Consider the following 18,480-nt stretch of genomic DNA (forward strand, 5'->3'; position numbering starts at 1 on the left):
ATTCATAAGGTATTCTATCTTCACTTTTAGATATGGTAGCCCAGGACATGTCACCAAAGAATATAAGGAATTTGCGGAATGGTACTTGAAGACGTTTTCTGCAGGAATTTTAGAAGTTTTACTGAAAATACTGGATCAGTATAGAAGAAAAATATACGTGTCACCACGTGTTATTCAACAAACAATCAATTACATAAATCAAGGGTATGCAATTTAATATGTTTAAGTGTAAGTTTAATATTTTTTGTTTCTCTATATGAAGAATCAGCACTATCATAACCACATGTTCAGAGTTGGACACAACAGGCATCTTTTCACATGTCACTGTTACGTTCTTCTTGCAAAACACTTTTACGTTGTGCGTAATCTTTATCATTCACTATGTCAACATTTATGTCAGTTCTGTGACTGTTACAAAAGAAATCAATAGTAAGGCCATCCGAGACTTGTTAGCTGGGTGGATGGGCCAGGCATCCACATCTCAGAGATGATGTCAATTGAGCGGGTTGCTTAAACCTTTAAAGGAAAGAAAGTAGTACTGAGTTGTTTTCCTACACTTGTTTTTTCATGGTATTTAACAGAAATATGATATATTTGGAAGACAGAAGAACTGAAGAGACTGGAAGCAGAAAGTTGTGTAAGTTTGTGGGAAAATGCTTATTTCAGTGACATGAATTTAATTGGAGTTAATTGTCAGCTTGTTACTATAGTGTGTTTTATGATAGTCTTATTAATAATTTCTCTCAACTACTATGAAGATTTCACTGTGGTTTACCTCTGTAAGTACTTCCCTATTCCATATGTCATTTGAATTAAAGTTGTTGTAATTTTATTTATGTTTTGATTACTTTCAGAGTTAACCATGCCTTCTCCTGGAAGTTCCTGAAGCCACATATGTTTGCCATTGTTCAGGATGTTCTGTTCCCAATTCTGTCATACTCACAGGCTGATGAGGAACTATGGAACACTGACCCATATGAATACATACGAGTAAAATTTGGTAAGAACATGTCCTGTGTATTTCTATGTACATTACCTACTTTCATCAGATTGTTACACACACTCACAGAGGATTGTCAGAAAGAAAAATTAACACTTATCATGTGAAGTAATAAACTGATTGTGCTGATTTTTCTTTTGGAATATCAGGAAACTCAGATTTGATAATTATTTTCAGTAGACTTCAGTGTTTATAGACAGTATTCTTATCCTAACATTTCTTAAAGGTTGTTTTTTTAATGATGGTCATTCTTCACATTTCTGTATAACCCTTACAATATCTAAATTTTGTATTGACGCTGTATATAGTACAGCTCTATGTAGTAATTCCATTAACAACTTGAATACTGTAATATTATGTCTGTAACTAATTTGGTGTTCACTGTTACAGACATATTTGAAGACTTTGTATCACCTATAACAGCAGCACAGACACTGCTCCACTCTTCATGTAAGAAAAGAAAAGACATGTTACAGAAAACAATGCATTTCATAATGCAGGTTTTAACATCACCAAATGCAGATCCTAGACAGAAGGATGGTGCTTTGCATATGGTGAGAGTAATTATTATTGTAGTTGTCTTTAAATGTAAGTCCTGCAAAAATGGGTGACTTGTTGTTCCTTTATGATACATAGATTTTGGAACTGTAACAAACAGAAAAATAGCAACTCTCAGTTATTTCTGTGTTCTTTACATGAATTAACACAGTCATCTATCTAACCGCATATAATTCCAAAGTAATGAATTTCAGTCAGATGTGGTATTTAGGAGTCTATGCTAAAACTTCTGTGAACTTAATTTTTGTTTAATCAGTCTAATATAAACCTCCTTTATATGAAGCTCAAATCAAGCTTATTATTTTTGTTAAAACCTTCTACATGCAAAAAATGTTTACTTTATATAAAATATATATGTCTAATAAAAACATATCAAGACTTAATTCTTATCTCAGACAAGTTATATTGCATAGAGTACAGCTGCCCTCACATGTCCCTGTGTATCTGAGGAGTGTTTTCAGCTCATTGCATTGCTTCTGTCCTTCATGGTCATTGTTTAAAATCAGGCTGTCATATGTTGCAATAATGTCAAAGAGTACAGGACAATGCATATGCATTATGTTATTTCAGATTGGAAAGACAGCAATCAAAACTTGGCTGTTTATGCAAATGCTATTTGAAGATGCAACAATAATTGCATTCTTGAGTGGTTATGTTATTTTAAATAGGAATGAATATACATCAAAAGTGATGAGTTCCAATATTCCCTACAACCAACAGAAATGCTGTGTGCAGGACCTTAGATTTGTATCTTTAGTAATAGATTAGTAGTATAGTATATAAGTCACAGGAAAAGGTAATAAATTGTGCTGTGTAGTATGAATAGTTTTTCAGCAGTAATTTGTATATGTTGGTTATTGTTAAAAAGTTAGATCAGTTCCATCATTATTTCCAGTTGCTTTGTGTTTTAAGTAGTGGTATTAAACTTTGGAGACAATGTCAGTCACCCCAGGCACTTGGCCACAGGTAGGTCCATTGTTTACCCCTAAGCTTGTTAGGATCCTTCAAAGAGTCCTCACTACATTTATAAATCCGGTACCAGAGTGACTGATGTTTTAGGTATACTAGCTAATTTGTTTACTTCTGGTTCAGCTTTGATGGAGGATGATTGCTGTTGGTGGGAAACTAAATTTATATCTGCAATAGTAGATTTGTTTGAATGGTACATAAACACCAAAAGAATTCAGTATCACAAGGAATACACTTCAGATATTTGTGTACTCTAGTTTGTAGTACACCTTTCCAGTATTCCATAATCATTTGTAATTGTAGTTTATGATAATGTTGTGAATCAAGGTTGCTGACTGCCTCTGATATGAAGTGACTCATAATGAGCAATTTTCCCTTGTCTTTATTTCTACTGTTACTTTCAAGCACACCAAGGCTAATATATTTTTGTAAGTTAATTGCTCTATTCCGTCTGACATGATTAATGATTTCTGCAAGCATAATTTCAAATGTTTTATTGAATCATACATTGTAGGTTGGTACCTTGGCAGATGTTTTGTTGAAGAAAAAGTTCTACAAAGAACAAATGGACGATATGCTATGTCAGTATGTTTTCCCTGAATTTACCAGTCCCCGAGGGCACATGCGAGCTAGGGTGAGTATTCGAGTATTTTATTTGGACATAGAAAATATTATACAGTGAAACCTCGATGCATCGTTTTCGGCGGGGGTGGGAAATAAAAACGATGAATGCGGGAAAACGATAGATGCGGGAAAGCATTAAAAATTTTAAAAAAAACAATGTTTCTCTTTCAAAGTTACTTCTTTTTACCAAAAAAGTCTTTAATGGACGACTGGTTTGTCGAAACTTTACGTTTTAGACCAAACAGAGCACTTTCCACGTTCAAAATGTTTTCCTCGTCACGTTCACTAATATTAAGCGCATAAAAGAACGACTTCACTTTCGCCAATGCAGCGTGTGCTTCGGCAAAACTCGGCAAAGCTTCGGGCTCGCATTCGTCGTCTTCGTCTTTGTCTTCCTCACCACTCCAACCCCCTTTGCGGACAATAACAGGAAGAATGGAAATACTATTACTGCCGAACTCAACGAAACGTAGCTGTAGAAGACCCAGAACCGCTGGAAACGAGATGAACCAGAAGAATGAAAAGTGCCGCCAGCCTTTCCTTTGTACTTGTAATAAAAGCATTTGTGAAGAAATTCACACTGCACATGCCATCTGGCATCGCTGGAACGAAATATGAGTGCACCCTAATTAAAATCGTAAAATTTCTGACAATGAGCACCGCCATTCACTCCAACTATCACCCCTGCACCCCTGACCCTCATTCCAAAAGAATGTGCTGGTTGGGCGACATAACAGGTTACCGCTACTGTGTATTCCAAAAACATTATGCGTCTTTCGGTATTAATTTATCTCCAAACCCAGCATTTTAAATTCTCAGAAACGATAATTGCGGGAAAATTGTGGGCCGGGACTAAGATTTTTGAACGATCGATGCGATAAAACGATAGTTCGAGGAACGATAGAAGCGGGAAAATGTAACATTATTTTATATGGGATGTATTCGGGACCGAACAAAACGGACGATGCATCCGGGAAAACGATAGTTCCGGGAACGATGGATAGAGGTTTCACTGTAGTTGGTATAAGCATGTGTGTCCTCACTCATGTTAAACTTCTGGAATTCATAACAGTTTTTCAGGATGTTGAGAGAGGTGAAATTGATTGATTGTTTATTTCAGGCTTGTTGGGTTCTGCATTACTTCAGTGAAATAAAATTCAAACAGGAAGCAATCCTTGCAGAAGCCATCAGACTGACTACAAACGCTCTCCTGACAGACCATGATTTACCTGTTAAGGTGGAAGCTGCTATTGCTTTACAAATGCTGCTCAGTTCACAAGAAAAAGCACAGAAATATGTGGAACCACAGGTACAGACTTCTAAATTAAGGAAACAAGTTCATGGATTTTATAGTTCGTTTCCTAAATGTGGATATGAACATTCAGATTGTTTTATGTGTATTACTATGATAGTAGGTATCATGTCAAGCAAGTACTTTCTGACCTATGTATATACCAGTATCATAAAAGGTGCAGGCTACCATTTTTACCTTTTTAGTGTTACACTTAAGTGCACTATATGTAATCCCTGAATAGTTATTAATTGTTTATGGTAATCTCCTGTAGTATCTCAGCTTCAGTTTTGTATATCCCACTACTAATTTTATATGACTTTTTCTTTTGTTGCAGATAAAACAAATAACTCTTGAACTACTGACAATAATCAGAGAAACAGAGAATGATGATTTGACAAGTGTGATGCAAAAGATTGTGTGCACTTACACCGAGCAGCTAATGCCTATTGCAGTAGAGATGTGCCAGCATCTGGTAAAGTATAAACTCCTATGGGAAATAGTCACACTGGTGAAAGCATTTAATACACTGCTACAAGTCAGAATCATTTTTGGCCTCTTGATGTTATTGTCACAGTTACATTTTTACACACATAAATTTCCACTGTAGTTCAGCGCAAAATGAACACTTGCAATAAGAGTGGGAAGTAATGTGTGTAAACAAGTGACTTCAGTAACAATATATGTTAACAGTTGTACTAAACTGGCTTTTCTGTACATCCAGCAAAGTTTAACTTAAAGATATGAAAGGCCCACATTGAACACGTTTCACTGTTGTTATTATACTGGTGCAATGAGAATGAGTGAAAAACACAGTTTCCATCTGAAACAAACTGTCACAGGTATGCGTATTAACATTCTGTGATCATTTAAATGTGCAGAATTTGAATGAAATCCTGATTTGTAACTTAATGAAAACATATAATTTGTAGGAAATTAAGAATGTGTCACTTTCTGAACTTCAAAAAGTCCTTCTGGACATAATTGTATTTTACATTATCTGCTTATACATTATGCACCAGATTTTTACAGGGATTCTTGTCATCTGTTCTGTTTTCATTCTTTTGAGTAAAACATAGTCTAAGTATGAATTACATCAAATAACTCGTGTAATTCTGAGTGAATAATAGCAGTCACTACATCACTATTAGTTCTGGCTATTTTTCATCATGGCACCTACTCAAAGGAAAATGCATTGATTGAAGAATAGTCATGTTTCTTAAACCAGACTTTGGAAAAAAATTGTTAAGTGCATGGAAGCACAGTATACTACTAGTTTTGTAATGTAAAATAGGGAACAGCTATTTTACTAGAGGGAGTATTATGCAGGTAAGTATGGTATGGAAGAAATGAACTTGTGCATATTATTAGAATACAAGGGAAGGTAATAAGAAGAATTAGGATTATAAAAGTGTTGATGTTGGTCTTCTGGATTCATTCCTGAAGATGGAGGCAGTTTGTTCCTCTGAATGTTGGTGTTTATCTATTAGTCTACATGTTGTTATAACCAAGCATCTTCAGTGACTTGAGAACCTCACATCTCATCCATTAGTATGAACATATTTATGGAGTAAAAAAGTTCATAAAGCAATATATCAGTATATTGTAGACAGTTGAACCTACAGTTTTTCAGCTTTAGAATGTAAGCTAAAAAAATTTGTGTCCACCTGTAGTATCTTAGGAACACATACAAAGTAACACACTTCCATATAGATAGAAAAAAAGAAATAGTTCTGTCAAATCAACAATAGCGTACTGTATAGCAGTATGTAAACATTACATTACAATCATTCAGTTGCATTGCCACTGGCTGGTTGGGCTGTTTTACTTCTTATGGTCTTGCAATTAAACATTTTTTCCAGTTGGTCTTTAGTGATTTAATTACTCATATGAAAGCTTTTTTTTAAGTGCATTTCAATAATGCTGAAAAGTTTAATGCATTGACTTCCTGTTTTTGAAGGCAACAACATTTAGCCAAGTGCTAGAGACTGATGAAGGTTCAGATGAGAAGGCCATCACTGCAATGGGCTTACTGAATACTATTGAAACATTGCTAACTGTGATGGAGGACCAGCCAGAGGTCATGGCACAGCTACAACCCACGGTACTGCAGGTGGTAGGACATATCTTTTCTCAGAGTGTTATGGGTAAGTATTGCGTTTGCTCACTGTTGTGGTGTTGAAACCCTTGTCTAATTATTGGTATGTTCCTTTACCTCCAGACTTCGGTAATGCTTATAGCTTTCTCTTGATTACAGAATTTTATGAGGAGGCACTGTCCCTAGTTTATGATCTAACAAGTAAAAGTATTTCACCTGACATGTGGAAAGTCTTGGAGCTCATGTATCAGGTAAGTGACTGACCAACTCCATGCAGCAGAGTTCTTGAGAAGCTAATATTTGGTCAGTCAAATTCTTCAGCTTTTATGGAACCTGGAGTATATTTACCATGTTCACGAGTTCGCTGTCCTGAGCCAGATGAATCCAATCCAGATCCCAACAGCATATTTTTTCCTAAGATCTTCAAGTTCCCTAATAGGCAAGGAATTTCTTCACTCTGTAATAAATGAAGTTAGTACATTAATTTACAGACAGGCTCAATATTTTTATATATGTGCACAAATCTGGAGATTCTCAAACATCACTCGATTGGGAATAAAAAATTATTTAGGTTTCTAAGGATTTTCTTTTGTTTCTTAAATCACTTTATTTTAAAAATTTTATGTGAATTTTGTGTGTAAGTCTGCCTTATGAAGTTTACATAATAAATTTCATAATGTCTTTTCTCCGCTCATAACTCTGATAGCACTTCTCCTTGGCCATTACTTCTCTTGGGATTTGTATTCTAACATTCTAAAATAAACTTGTCCTGGTCTAAAATTTAATATTTGTTGCATGTTTGGAAGATGTGTGTCAAGATACAATTTACATGCTAGAAATATTATGCAATGTATAAACATGGAGTATGAACCATTTTTCAACTCTTGCTTCTGCTTGAATAAAATGTTCATTGATCCTGTTATTCACATGTAAGAATGTGCAGTGGTAATTGTATTTTATAGTAGTCATTTCATTTAACCCTGAAAAAAATAAAAATCTTTTGTATTTGCAGGTGTTTCAGAAGGATGGTTTTGACTACTTTACTGACATGATGCCTGCGCTTCACAACTATGTAACAGTAGACACACCTGTCTTCTTATCGAATGAAAACTATGTATTGGCTATGTACAACATGTGCAAAGCTGTAAGTGTCTGATAGCACTGTTACTTTAATAAGTACAGGTAAACTGATTTATGCCGGGAATGCGTTCCTGGACGAACCAGCGTAAATGGAATCGGAGAAAATTTAAACTCTTTTTATAATGTAAATCAATGGGAAGTCAATGGCACGCATTCCTGGCACCCAAACATTGACGACTCAAGTCCCTCAAAAATTGACTTCGCCTTATCCGTGATAGCAATTTCAGTCAAGGGAATGTTTTTTTGATTCATGTCATCCACCCATAGCAACAGTAATTTCTCCGTTCTTTCTAAAAGTTTGCTTCTGCTATAACTCACTTGCATTGCACTTACTCTCGTAGCCTGTTGCATTGACTGTTTTATTTTATATGAATTTTTCATTATGGTAGTCATTGTGGAAGGAGGCAACTTCATACTTCTGCACACATTACGACGGGTATCACCACCTTTTATTCTACGAATTACGTCTATCTTATATTCTTACGCAATAGACCTACGCAACTTCTTAGCAACACATTCACTTCTCTTACCAGGCATGGTGGCTCTTCTACAATTTATAAATATAAAACAGTTGCTACTGCAGAATAGTGGTCGAACAACAACACAAACACATTTAGCACACAGTTTTCAGCACATTCAATGTGTCAACAAGAAGCGAAATGAGCGCATTTTTCCTTACTCCCTCATCAGGCTGAACACAAATGACTTGCCGTGAAGAGTGTCCAATGCTCACGTGACTGTTGTGCAATGTTGGCAGATTTTTAGGAGATTATCTCGCAACTACTTAGCAATGAGTGCAGAAGTGACTGTATGTATAATTTTTATTCAAAATCAGCGATGTAGGAATTATGATTTAGTATAAGAATCAGTACGAGAAACATTGTAAAATGCTATTAATAATAGTAAAATCTCTATCTCTCTCTCTATTGGGGGGGGGGGGGGGGGCCTTGATGGTTTCAAAAGCCGTATTATTCTGAATCGGCGCAAGTCGAGGTTTACCTGTACTGTGTTTTCCAGTGTATAAGGGTACATTTTCTCTTCAAAAATGCTCAAAAAATTTGCCCTACATTTTGGATATCCAAGGTTCCTCTAATGTGGTAAAAGAGTCCAAACATTTTCAGTACAGTAGAGATAGCACACAGACGTGGATGTTGAAAAATTATTTTGAGTTTTGAATTAACTATGTGTTAAAATGCCACTGGCATCTCATTGTCCCATGAGATGTGCCATAGTCCTGACCAAGCAGTACAAGTCCTGAGTTAGGCATTTACTCTTTGACCTGGCACTTGGCTTTATGTGGAGTAATACTAATTTTTAAAGATATGTATATAGATAGATAGGTTCATTGGCTGATAGATAACGTACTTAGATACAGAGATCAATTGATACAATCACGTTACCACCTACTGTTATTTTCAGGGGGATTTTTTTCTTTAATATTTTACTGATGTGTATATCCATTGTAATATGAGTATATATTAAATACAGCACTGCAGATTCACCAAAATATGGTTGAGATGCTTGCTTTAGAAGTAAAGCTGCAGTGTGAAACTGACCAGAGGGTGCAGCGTATGGTCAGGATGTATAAAAATTATGTATATCGTGCAGTATTTGCTATTCATTGTACAGGTGATCATAAGTTTTGAGTTTGGTCAGCTCTCTTTTTGGGTTTGGGGGGATGGCAGGGTTATTATTCAGCCTGCTTTATTGTGCAGATGCAGTAACTTCATGTTCGAGTTTTGGATTCTGTGTTTTATGTTACATTTAATGTAAGATATTTGTACATCACTGTTTTCAGATCCTTACAGGAGATGCAGGCGAGGATCCAGAATGTCATGCATCTAAGTTGTTGGAAGTTATCATCTTGCAGTGTAAGGGGCATATTGATCAGGTAAAAGCAAAATTATTGTTTTGTAGCAGTGTGTTATGTTCAGGTACAGCTCCTCTTCATAGGTGATTCCTTTCAAATTTGATGAAAACATTAAATTGTGTTATAATTGTAGCTGTTAAGGGAATGCAATGAAATTGTGAATTAAATGTCACTCATTGGTATATTTAACTTAACTCAATTTCTGTGTTTTACTGGAGTATCATTTGTGATATGGTGATGTGTTTTCTTGTGAAGAATGTTTCCGTACCTATGTTTGCTCTGAAGTAATATTCATACTAATTTGTATATATTTATTGTAACTGTTTCAGAGGAAAATTTGTTTTATTTCAGTGCATACCGTCGTTTGTTGAGCTTGTTCTACAAAGACTGACACGTGAAGTGAAAACATCTGAATTACGTACAATGTGCCTCCAAGTTGTTATAGCAGCATTGTATTATAACCCTCAGTTGCTGTTTGAGACACTGGAGAAACTGCAGTTAGCTGTGTCTCCCACAGAATCCATAACATCACACTTCATCAAACAGTGGATTCATGACACAGATTGCTTCCTTGGGTAATGGTGTCATAGATTTTATTACAGATAATCAGAGGTTTATTAATTTTAAGTTGGCAAATTCATTCTCATACAATTTGGGGTTTCCATGTGTAAACAGTTTTGTTTGTATGCATGATTTTATATATTTTAGATAAATATTCAACACTGCATGGTATGCAAGGTTTTAAGTTTCCACGTGGGTCTTCTGGGTTTGACACTGTGTGGACTTGTGTGTAGATATGTGTTTTTCAAAGAAACATGCTATCTCTATCTTCAGCCCAAAAGATTCAGACTGTTTCTCTGAAATATTAATTTTCTGCCTATAAGTCTGCATAGAATTACAAGCCAGAAGACCAGTGTCAAATCCTTTGTGTTCACTCTATTATACTTCTCAGAAGTATTACAAATATGAAATGGTTTTACATATTTGCAGTTTGTATTACGTAGATTTGTTTGGATGTAGAGAAGAGTGTGTTGCCTATTTTAATGGCATGGAAAGTTATAAAAAAGATAAAGTAAAACTGTCCCACTAAATGCCATGTAGGCACTTGGGGGGAGAGGTGGTATAGCTCCTACTCATTCTTGATCTTGGCACTAGATGGGGGTGAGTGGTCAGCATCATGCCCCAGCTGTGCTTTACCCCAGGGAAAGGACTCCGGTACCCATTGGATAGGAGGCTGGGTGGGACCCAGAACCTGTCTGGACACAGAGGCTGGAGGAAAAGTCCTCTGTAGCCAGTCACTATACTGACTGAGCTATGCAAGCTCATATAGAAAGTTACATTGATTGTTAAATTTTTCATGGAGCTGAGATGAAGATACAGGATTTTAACACAGGACAGTCAGAAGAACAAATTTAATTTCCAGTTTCTAGTACATTGACAGTTTCTTTCCCCCAGGAGCTTGAAAATTTGAATCCTGATTATCAAAATGTCTGTAAGTTAATAAAGTGTTCCTTAATATAAGTATGCAGTTTAATACATACAATTATTTTGTCTTCAACATTTATCTCAACATTGATTATTTGCAGCCTTGTAGTATTTTTCTTCATTGTCACCCATGTGTTTGTTCTTCATGTTATGATTGCTGAAATATATACTGCAGTTCAGATTATGTATAGTTGTGAGTCGTCGGCAATAGGAACTATTCCATTATTTCAGCTTATTGCATTTATTCAAAGTACTCTGGATAATATAGTAAAAAACTTATATACTTGTCTGTAATGAAGACCTTCATACAACAAAGAAAATGCCAAGTAGGGTAAAATACTATATTTACTCTGGCTGTGTGTTCCCTATAATGAACTTAATAGAGAAGTTAAAAATTGTTGGTCCCTCAGTTTTTATCACATAGATTTTGCTGTCTTTATGTTTCAAAACATTATTTTACATATAACGTGGTGTTTTAGTTTGGTCATTAAGAACTGGTAATTTATGTATTCAGCATGAGTTATAGACTAATGGAAGAGGCCTTTTGGAATTCAATGGGGAATGATTTATTACACACATATATCTACTTCCCCTTTCTCACACCTTTCCCTTGATGTTATTTAGAAGTCTTTGTCATTCAAGAAGTATTTATAAACACTGCCTGATGGTAGCCACACTTGTAAAATAGGACATTCTGCCATCTGGCATCATAATTGATACCTGTAGGCCTCTCAGAACATAAGCAAACACAACCATAAACATCAAACTGTTCTTTATATCAGTACAGTATAGATTAAATAAATTCTGTATTTAGCCCTAGTATGCTACTTAACTAAATTATTTATTCCTTCCGTATGTTTATATTGCTAATTTCTTTTTGACCATTAAATTCCTTTTTACATTACATTAAGCATTGTATGGTATGTTTGTTTTTTACTGCAGAAGCAGCGATTTTTTTGTGTGTGTGAGAGAGTTGTATGTTTCGATAATTATCAAAGTAATGTAATTAAATTTAAGGTGTTGTTTGCAATAGCCTCCATGACAGAAAACTCTGTGTGCTCGGTTTGTGTACACTTTTGAACTCGTCTGCTGCTCGACCCCTTGCAGTGAACGAGTGTGCTGCACAGATCATTCCTTCACTCATCCTCCTGTTTGATGGCCTGAAGAGAGCATATGTAGGTTAGTTACATTTGTATTTGTATATGCATAACAAGCACTATGGCAGCTCAGATGCATAATAAAGCACTGTGGTAGCTTGAAAGCTAATGTTTTTTAATGTGTACTATTTTATGTTGCAGCCAAGGCCCAAGAAGGAGAAGAAGAGGAGGAGGATATAGAATCTGACATTGATCAAGGTTCATATCAGATTAGTTTATATTGTTTGTTGTGTGATGTGTTATACACTGTTCACCTTTCTATTGGTAAGAAAATTCCATGTGAATGCTTTGAAGGATTGACCGTCCATATATATCTGATGGAAATTTTGGTGGATGTTCTGAAGAGTGCATGGTAGAGGAAAGTGGCTTTTGTCATGAGCAGTACAAGAAAATGTTGATTGGATTCTGTATTACATTGTATGATTTAAAACAAAACTGGATGCATTAATACACAAAATGCAAAATTTTGAGTTATGCAGGATTCTTGTATCACAGTTCCAGTTCAACCACATGAAGATACTTTCTTGTGTAGGTCATCTATTTGAATATTCTACCATTTTCATTCTGAAGTTTGTTTCAACCTGTCGGCAGCAGAGGATTTAAACAGCTTGGGGTCAGATATAGCAGGGCTTCAAGTCCACAGAAAGTCTATGCTTGGACTAAATGGCTGTAACTTCTCTGATATTAAGAACATTTTGTCCAAATTTTGTAGAATTGTGCTTTTTTGCATTGTGCTTACAAAAGGAATATTGTTTCTTTTTAGCGAAAAAATAATTTTGTGGCTTGCTCTGTATGTGCACCACAATATGATTAAGGGCATTATCCACCACGGTAATATTCTTCCTGGCATACTTTGCATAAGTTTGTGCCACCCATTTTTCAAAGTTTCTAGAAACTGATTTTGAGTGATTCTTCCCTGGACATGACAGACTCAAGTCACCTGCTGTTTTACAAAAGTCTTGTCACAGTCTGTTCACATGGAATACAGAAATTTCTTGTAATTACATCACGCTTAACTTCATTGGCTTGGGTTACTTCATTGCACTTATTAGTGAACTCCTAGTAATTTCTCTTGGGAGAGGATTTTTTTTATTGGAAGCAGCAAAATTTACTTTTCTAAGTATATATATATTATGATTCTACAATTGGTTTATGTTAAGGACTTGGTGATGTCAGATCAAATATCTGCTTATACTCTGAATGTCAGTATACATGATATGAAACCCCAGTTTTATTGAAGGCCATATAACAATGTTATTTCTGTTTCAGAAGTTTTGTCAAGTGATGAAGATGAAATAGATGATACGAATCAGGAATACCTAGAAAAATTACAGGAAAAGGTAACAAAAGGCAGAGATGGTAGTCCATTCAACATAACGGCTTATATTCAGGTATGATCTGGTATTGCATTCTTTGAGGAAAAATTGCTGAGTAGATTACTACAAACAGTTTTTATTCCCTATGCAGGTTTGAGAGCAAATGCTCACACATCTGCTTGATAGATATGAAATACATCTGCCTAGAAATTGAAAATTGTGGTTTGTGTCCCATCATGGGACATGTTTTCGTTGAACGTTGAGCACAGTATTGCATATTTGGTTATGAATTTAGACTGCATTAATTAAAAAGAATAATCTACTGGAACTCATTAGTGCCATTGAATATTGAACAGAGTTCAGCATGTAAGCCATGCTGAATGTATTCAAAATTGAAAGGACATTCTTTAATAAGATTATTTGATTGCCAGTTGTTGGCATGTCTTACCCATATTTGGGAGTATGTATGCTTTATTCTTGAAGCCAGCTGTTCTGACTGGTTATTTTGTTTCATTAATTTTTTTAAAATATTTGTTTGGTGTTTCCACGGTCAAAATGCTGGGTCATTACCTAAAAATAGGCCAACATTGTTTCTCTCATATCTTTACTGAATGTCACGTGTTCAGTGCTTTCTGCAGTAGCATAAGAATGGTATTATAAAGTCTGTCTCTGAGCTGTTATGTTTTTGGATTACTCTGTGGATAAAATATGTTCATTAGAAATATTTTGAGAGATGAATTAGTGTTACACTCCATTAATACCACAGTTATGTTACACATTGCCATTTGAAGCACAAGAAAAGTATGTCAGGGTGGTATACATTCATATTTATTTATGCTATAGATTCAAAAATTTGATATTTTTTTGGTATACATGCATGTCCTTTTACTTAGTGCATGGTACTTTGCATTGAAAAGGCAGGAGACAGGAACAATCAATTATGGCATCACCACCAAGTGAGTGTTCAAAGAAACGTTTGGTGAGTATGTGGAAGATGTGCTCCTAATTATAACACTATTGTTAGTAGTATCAGCAATTCTAAGATGTGGAAAATGTTGTTAAAGGACATTTATCCAACAGATCAAGGACATCACAAGACAACATTGAACATGTGAGGTAATCATTTTATTTCAGCCCAAAAGAATCCATCCAGCAGACCAGTAGTCTGTTAAGCATATGAATGATCATACGTGGTTCATGTGTATTTTCAACTTCTGTACATTTAGTTGAATGTCTGAAAATCTCAAGTTTGTGTCATTTGTGCTGGAGTAGATCAGTGCAAATGTGAAGTACTTCAGTAACATTATTTTCAGAGTTGAGGTCACTGCTCTTTAGAAACAAGTGGTGTTTTGAACCACAACTACAAATGAGGGAAGAGTCTTATTTTGATAAATGAGATATAACTTTAACATAGCAAAATGGTAGCTATTATTGTGAGCTTTATTTTGAAATGCTGCAAGTAACATAGTTATATCTTTTGCAGAATAGTATTGAAAAATGTGTTTCACTGCTATTACTATTGTAAAGCTGGACATAAATCAGTTCAAAAAAAAGTGATAGTGGAACCAGGGTTCTGGAGAATTTGACGTAAATACGTCTATATGGAAAGGAAGTTTATATATTGGCTTTATTCTAAATATTTATTTTATACATGTTTTACAATTGAGTAAATTTTGATTAAGACATTGCTTATTTAACCTGAATTAGTTATGCTTAAGATGGGTCTGTGGTACCTGAAATATGTTTTAAATTTGTGCACTTTAAAGTATCAACATTTCGTGCAAACACCATATCTATACAGGATTTTGATCTAGTAGTACTACATTCAGGATTTGACATCGCCAAACGTTTCCTCCATAAATGTGACAAAGCTTTGATTTTCCTCCTTCTTTAAATCAATGTTAAAATCTCCTGTCCATATTATCGGCATTGTATTAGGATCTTCAGTGACCATAACTGAAAACATCTTTGTATAATTTCTCAAATGACTCAAAATAAATCTCTTACAACCATCAATAGGTGTGTGGTTACAAATATACAGGGTTACAATTAAAACTTTTTCACCATTGACCATACACTCTGCCACACATATATCACCTCTGTTTTCAGCTGCAGCTATTCTGTAATCTACTCCATCCTCCTTAGGTAGCTTCATCAACAGATGTGGGGTAGCCATGGTAGTTGCTCCATGTTTCTCGTACATAGCCACTCCGCCTGCTCTTTGTTCCTCACGCATAAATTGCTTATGAAAATATTCTGTTGCATTGTCATACCTTGGTTGTGCGATTCTTGTAGGAACGCTTGTACTTGCTAATGATGTGGAAGCATTAACTTGCACTAATTGCTTCTAGCGATTTCTATATTACCTTATACGTTCAGCATTAGTTTTTGGTATTTCTTTGGGAACCTTGGGTTCATTATCTAATACTTCTATTTTTTTTACGTTTTCTGTACTGTCTCATATATTCTGCTTTATGGAGTCTTTTAGCATCAATGTCATCCATCTTGTACATAGTATGACACAACAAACTAACGCAACAACAGATTACTTAATAATTCTTATATAAGATAAGTACTTATGATATTGTAAAACGTTTTTACCAGCACACAATTATCTACTCCACGACCCATTTCTTCTATAAGCGATTCACAGCTCAGTTCTTGCCGCAATAACGAAAGTAATGTAACACAATGCCAAGTAACGTTTCCTAGGTAACACAACAATGCCAAGTAAACAGATGACGTTTCTTAGGTAACAATAATGTTGAGTAAACAGACGACGTTTCGTAGGTAACAATAATGCCGAGTAAACAGACGACGTTCCCTAGGTAACCATTGTTATTGGATCTTTTTCGTTACACTTTTGCCGAATGACCCTTCCTTATAGACGTATTTACGTCAAAAAACAACTAGTGTATTGCCATGGATGGTTCAGAAGTGCATTAAGACAAAATATATGGCATGGGCAGAAAGAAACTCTGCATTCACAATGGCTGTAGATTCATGACACCAGCTACATCTTCAGTATTTTCTTCTTCCATCCCAAAGAGGGAAGTTTGGGACGAGAAATGTTTCCATTTACATTATATGATATTTAAGTGTTTGACATTCAATATTTTTGGGCTGTTACTTGGCAACATAACATTTTCTAGGTCTAAATTTATATTACTTTGTCGTTTTCATTTATGTAATCTAGATGGTTGTGAAACATGGAGAAGAACGCAGATTACAAGTAATTGAAAACAAGGTGCTCAGGAGGATATTTGGACTTAGGAGGGGTGAAATAAGTGGGGAATTTAGAATACAGCATAACAAGAAGCTGTGTGAATTTTACGGGTTACTAGCATAGTGAGGATAGAGAAGTCTAGGAGGCTTCGTTAGGCTGGACATAGCACACTCAGGGAGGCATCCCTTGCATACAGAATTTTGGTAGGGAATCCTCCTGGAAAATAACCACTGGGCAGACCAAGAAGGAGATGGGAGGATAACATCAAGATGCATCTTAGGGAGGTGGGCTGTGAGGATCGCAAATGGATGGAGTTAGCTCAGGATTGTGACCGGTGGCAGGCTTTGGTGTTGTCAGCGTTAAAGCTGCGAGTTCTGTTACCAGGGAGTGACTTAGATCATTGTAAGACTGCCCACTTTTTTACCTTCTTTTACTTCTGTATCATTCTTCTCTTTCCTCTAAAGAGTATGTATACCCAAAAAGGGTTGTGGAGACAAATAGTTTCTGAAACTCTGCTTTGTAACCTCCATAACTTTACAAAATCTTGTCATTTTTTGTATCGTTGCTGGTAGAGATACATTTTGAACATGCACTTAAATTAATCTTTTGAAGATGTCTTAAATATGTTATATATTACAAATAGTAATATAAGTGATTTCATGAAAAAAATACTTATTTTCTCTCTATAAATGTATTCATCATTACTTACACATGGTTATTCTTTAACAGGACGAAGATACGGATGATGGTAGTGATGATGACTATGAAGTAAATGAGGAGACTGCTTTGGAAAGCTATACAACCCCTCTAGATGAAGGAAATTGTAATGTTGATGAGTACATTGTATTCAAAGAAGTTTTGCAAAGTAGGTATTCTTTAAAAAAAAATATTGTAGGTGGAGCTTAGTCCTACCAGAACTTCTCAATACCAATGACCTTAATAGGCCTGTGAGGTTCATTGTTTCACAATTTCTTAACATAACATTGTTTTATAGGCTGCTCAGTTTTTTCAAAGAAGGATATGTCCATAAAATTTCAGGTGCTGTCATTGTGTGTTTTTCAGACATTCAGGCTAGTGATCCTGCATGGTATCAGATTTTAACAGCCAACTTGACCACAGAACAGCAGAAAGCACTACAGGAAGTAATGGTGCTTGCAGATCAAAGGAAGGCAGCTGCTGAAAGCAAGAGGATAGAACAAAGTGGAGGCAAGTAATTGTGGAAACAATTTTTAATTTGTTGCATTGAATATTTCATTCTGTTGAAAAATTCAAATGACATATGAGACAAGACTTCCTAATCCTCATACCACAATGTATTGTTGGCAGAACCCAAAGTTCAGCACCACAAATACAACCCTGAACTAAATCAATCCATCTCATAACCTATGCCTTAAGATACATGTTATAAAATGTCCTTGTTGGTCTTCCAGGCAGATATCCTACACTTACCTACAAAATCTGCTTGTATTTCTTGTCTGCCCCATCCTAGCCCAGCCCAGACAATACTAGATTATGTAATATCCTAATTTGGCCTCATACTTTATCGTTCTTAGGGCCAAAAAATTTTCTCAGCACTTTGTTTTCAAATGCCTGTAATACAGTGAAACCTCTATCCATCGTTCCCGGAACTATCGTTTTCCCGGATGCATCGTCCGTTTTGTTCGGTCCCGAATACATCCCATATAAAATAATGTTACATTTTCCCGCTTCTATCGTTCCTCGAACTATCGTTTTATCGCATCGATC

At 35.5% G+C, this 18,480-nt stretch overlaps 1 protein-coding gene and 1 long non-coding RNA gene across 8 annotated transcripts in view; one reads left to right on the forward strand and one right to left on the reverse strand.

Moving 5' to 3' along the window:
• Window positions 1–18,480, forward strand: part of msk (importin-7 msk) — a 28,106-nt gene that overhangs the window by 6,756 nt on the left and 2,870 nt on the right. The window contains exons 7-22 of one of the 2 annotated variants that reach the window (XM_022059634.2): window positions 31–204; window positions 855–1,000; window positions 1,391–1,554; window positions 3,042–3,161; window positions 4,272–4,460; window positions 4,780–4,917; window positions 6,403–6,589; window positions 6,700–6,791; window positions 7,553–7,684; window positions 9,479–9,571; window positions 9,902–10,125; window positions 12,069–12,214; window positions 12,334–12,390; window positions 13,462–13,583; window positions 17,464–17,599; window positions 17,797–17,940. In XM_022059634.2, the coding sequence (XP_021915326.1) occupies window positions 31–204; window positions 855–1,000; window positions 1,391–1,554; window positions 3,042–3,161; window positions 4,272–4,460; window positions 4,780–4,917; window positions 6,403–6,589; window positions 6,700–6,791; window positions 7,553–7,684; window positions 9,479–9,571; window positions 9,902–10,125; window positions 12,069–12,214; window positions 12,334–12,390; window positions 13,462–13,583; window positions 17,464–17,599; window positions 17,797–17,940 (2,264 nt within the window). The remainder of the gene's footprint in view (window positions 1–30; window positions 205–854; window positions 1,001–1,390; window positions 1,555–3,041; window positions 3,162–4,271; window positions 4,461–4,779; window positions 4,918–6,402; window positions 6,590–6,699; window positions 6,792–7,552; window positions 7,685–9,478; window positions 9,572–9,901; window positions 10,126–12,068; window positions 12,215–12,333; window positions 12,391–13,461; window positions 13,584–17,463; window positions 17,600–17,796; window positions 17,941–18,480) is intronic. The other variant, XM_022059637.2, reaches the window with a different exon arrangement.
• LOC147873275 (uncharacterized) lies at window positions 196–17,465 on the reverse strand. Of its 6 annotated transcripts, none has more exons than XR_015536016.1 (3): window positions 16,110–17,465; window positions 6,889–6,997; window positions 196–516 (listed from the first exon to the last, which is right to left on the reverse strand). It is a non-coding gene; the product is annotated as an uncharacterized LOC147873275 (long non-coding RNA). The 6 variants fall into 6 exon arrangements; XR_015536014.1 differs by lacking the exons at window positions 196–516; window positions 6,889–6,997 and adding exons at window positions 11,793–12,195; window positions 13,957–14,078; XR_015536013.1 differs by lacking the exons at window positions 196–516; window positions 6,889–6,997 and adding exons at window positions 11,793–12,195; window positions 14,079–14,203.

Source organism: Zootermopsis nevadensis, unplaced genomic scaffold (genome assembly GCF_977971745.1).
Source record: "Zootermopsis nevadensis isolate Lab colony 2312 unplaced genomic scaffold, Znev_1.0 Znev_ptg000020l, whole genome shotgun sequence".
NCBI classification, from domain to species: domain Eukaryota; kingdom Metazoa; phylum Arthropoda; class Insecta; order Blattodea; family Termopsidae; genus Zootermopsis; species Zootermopsis nevadensis.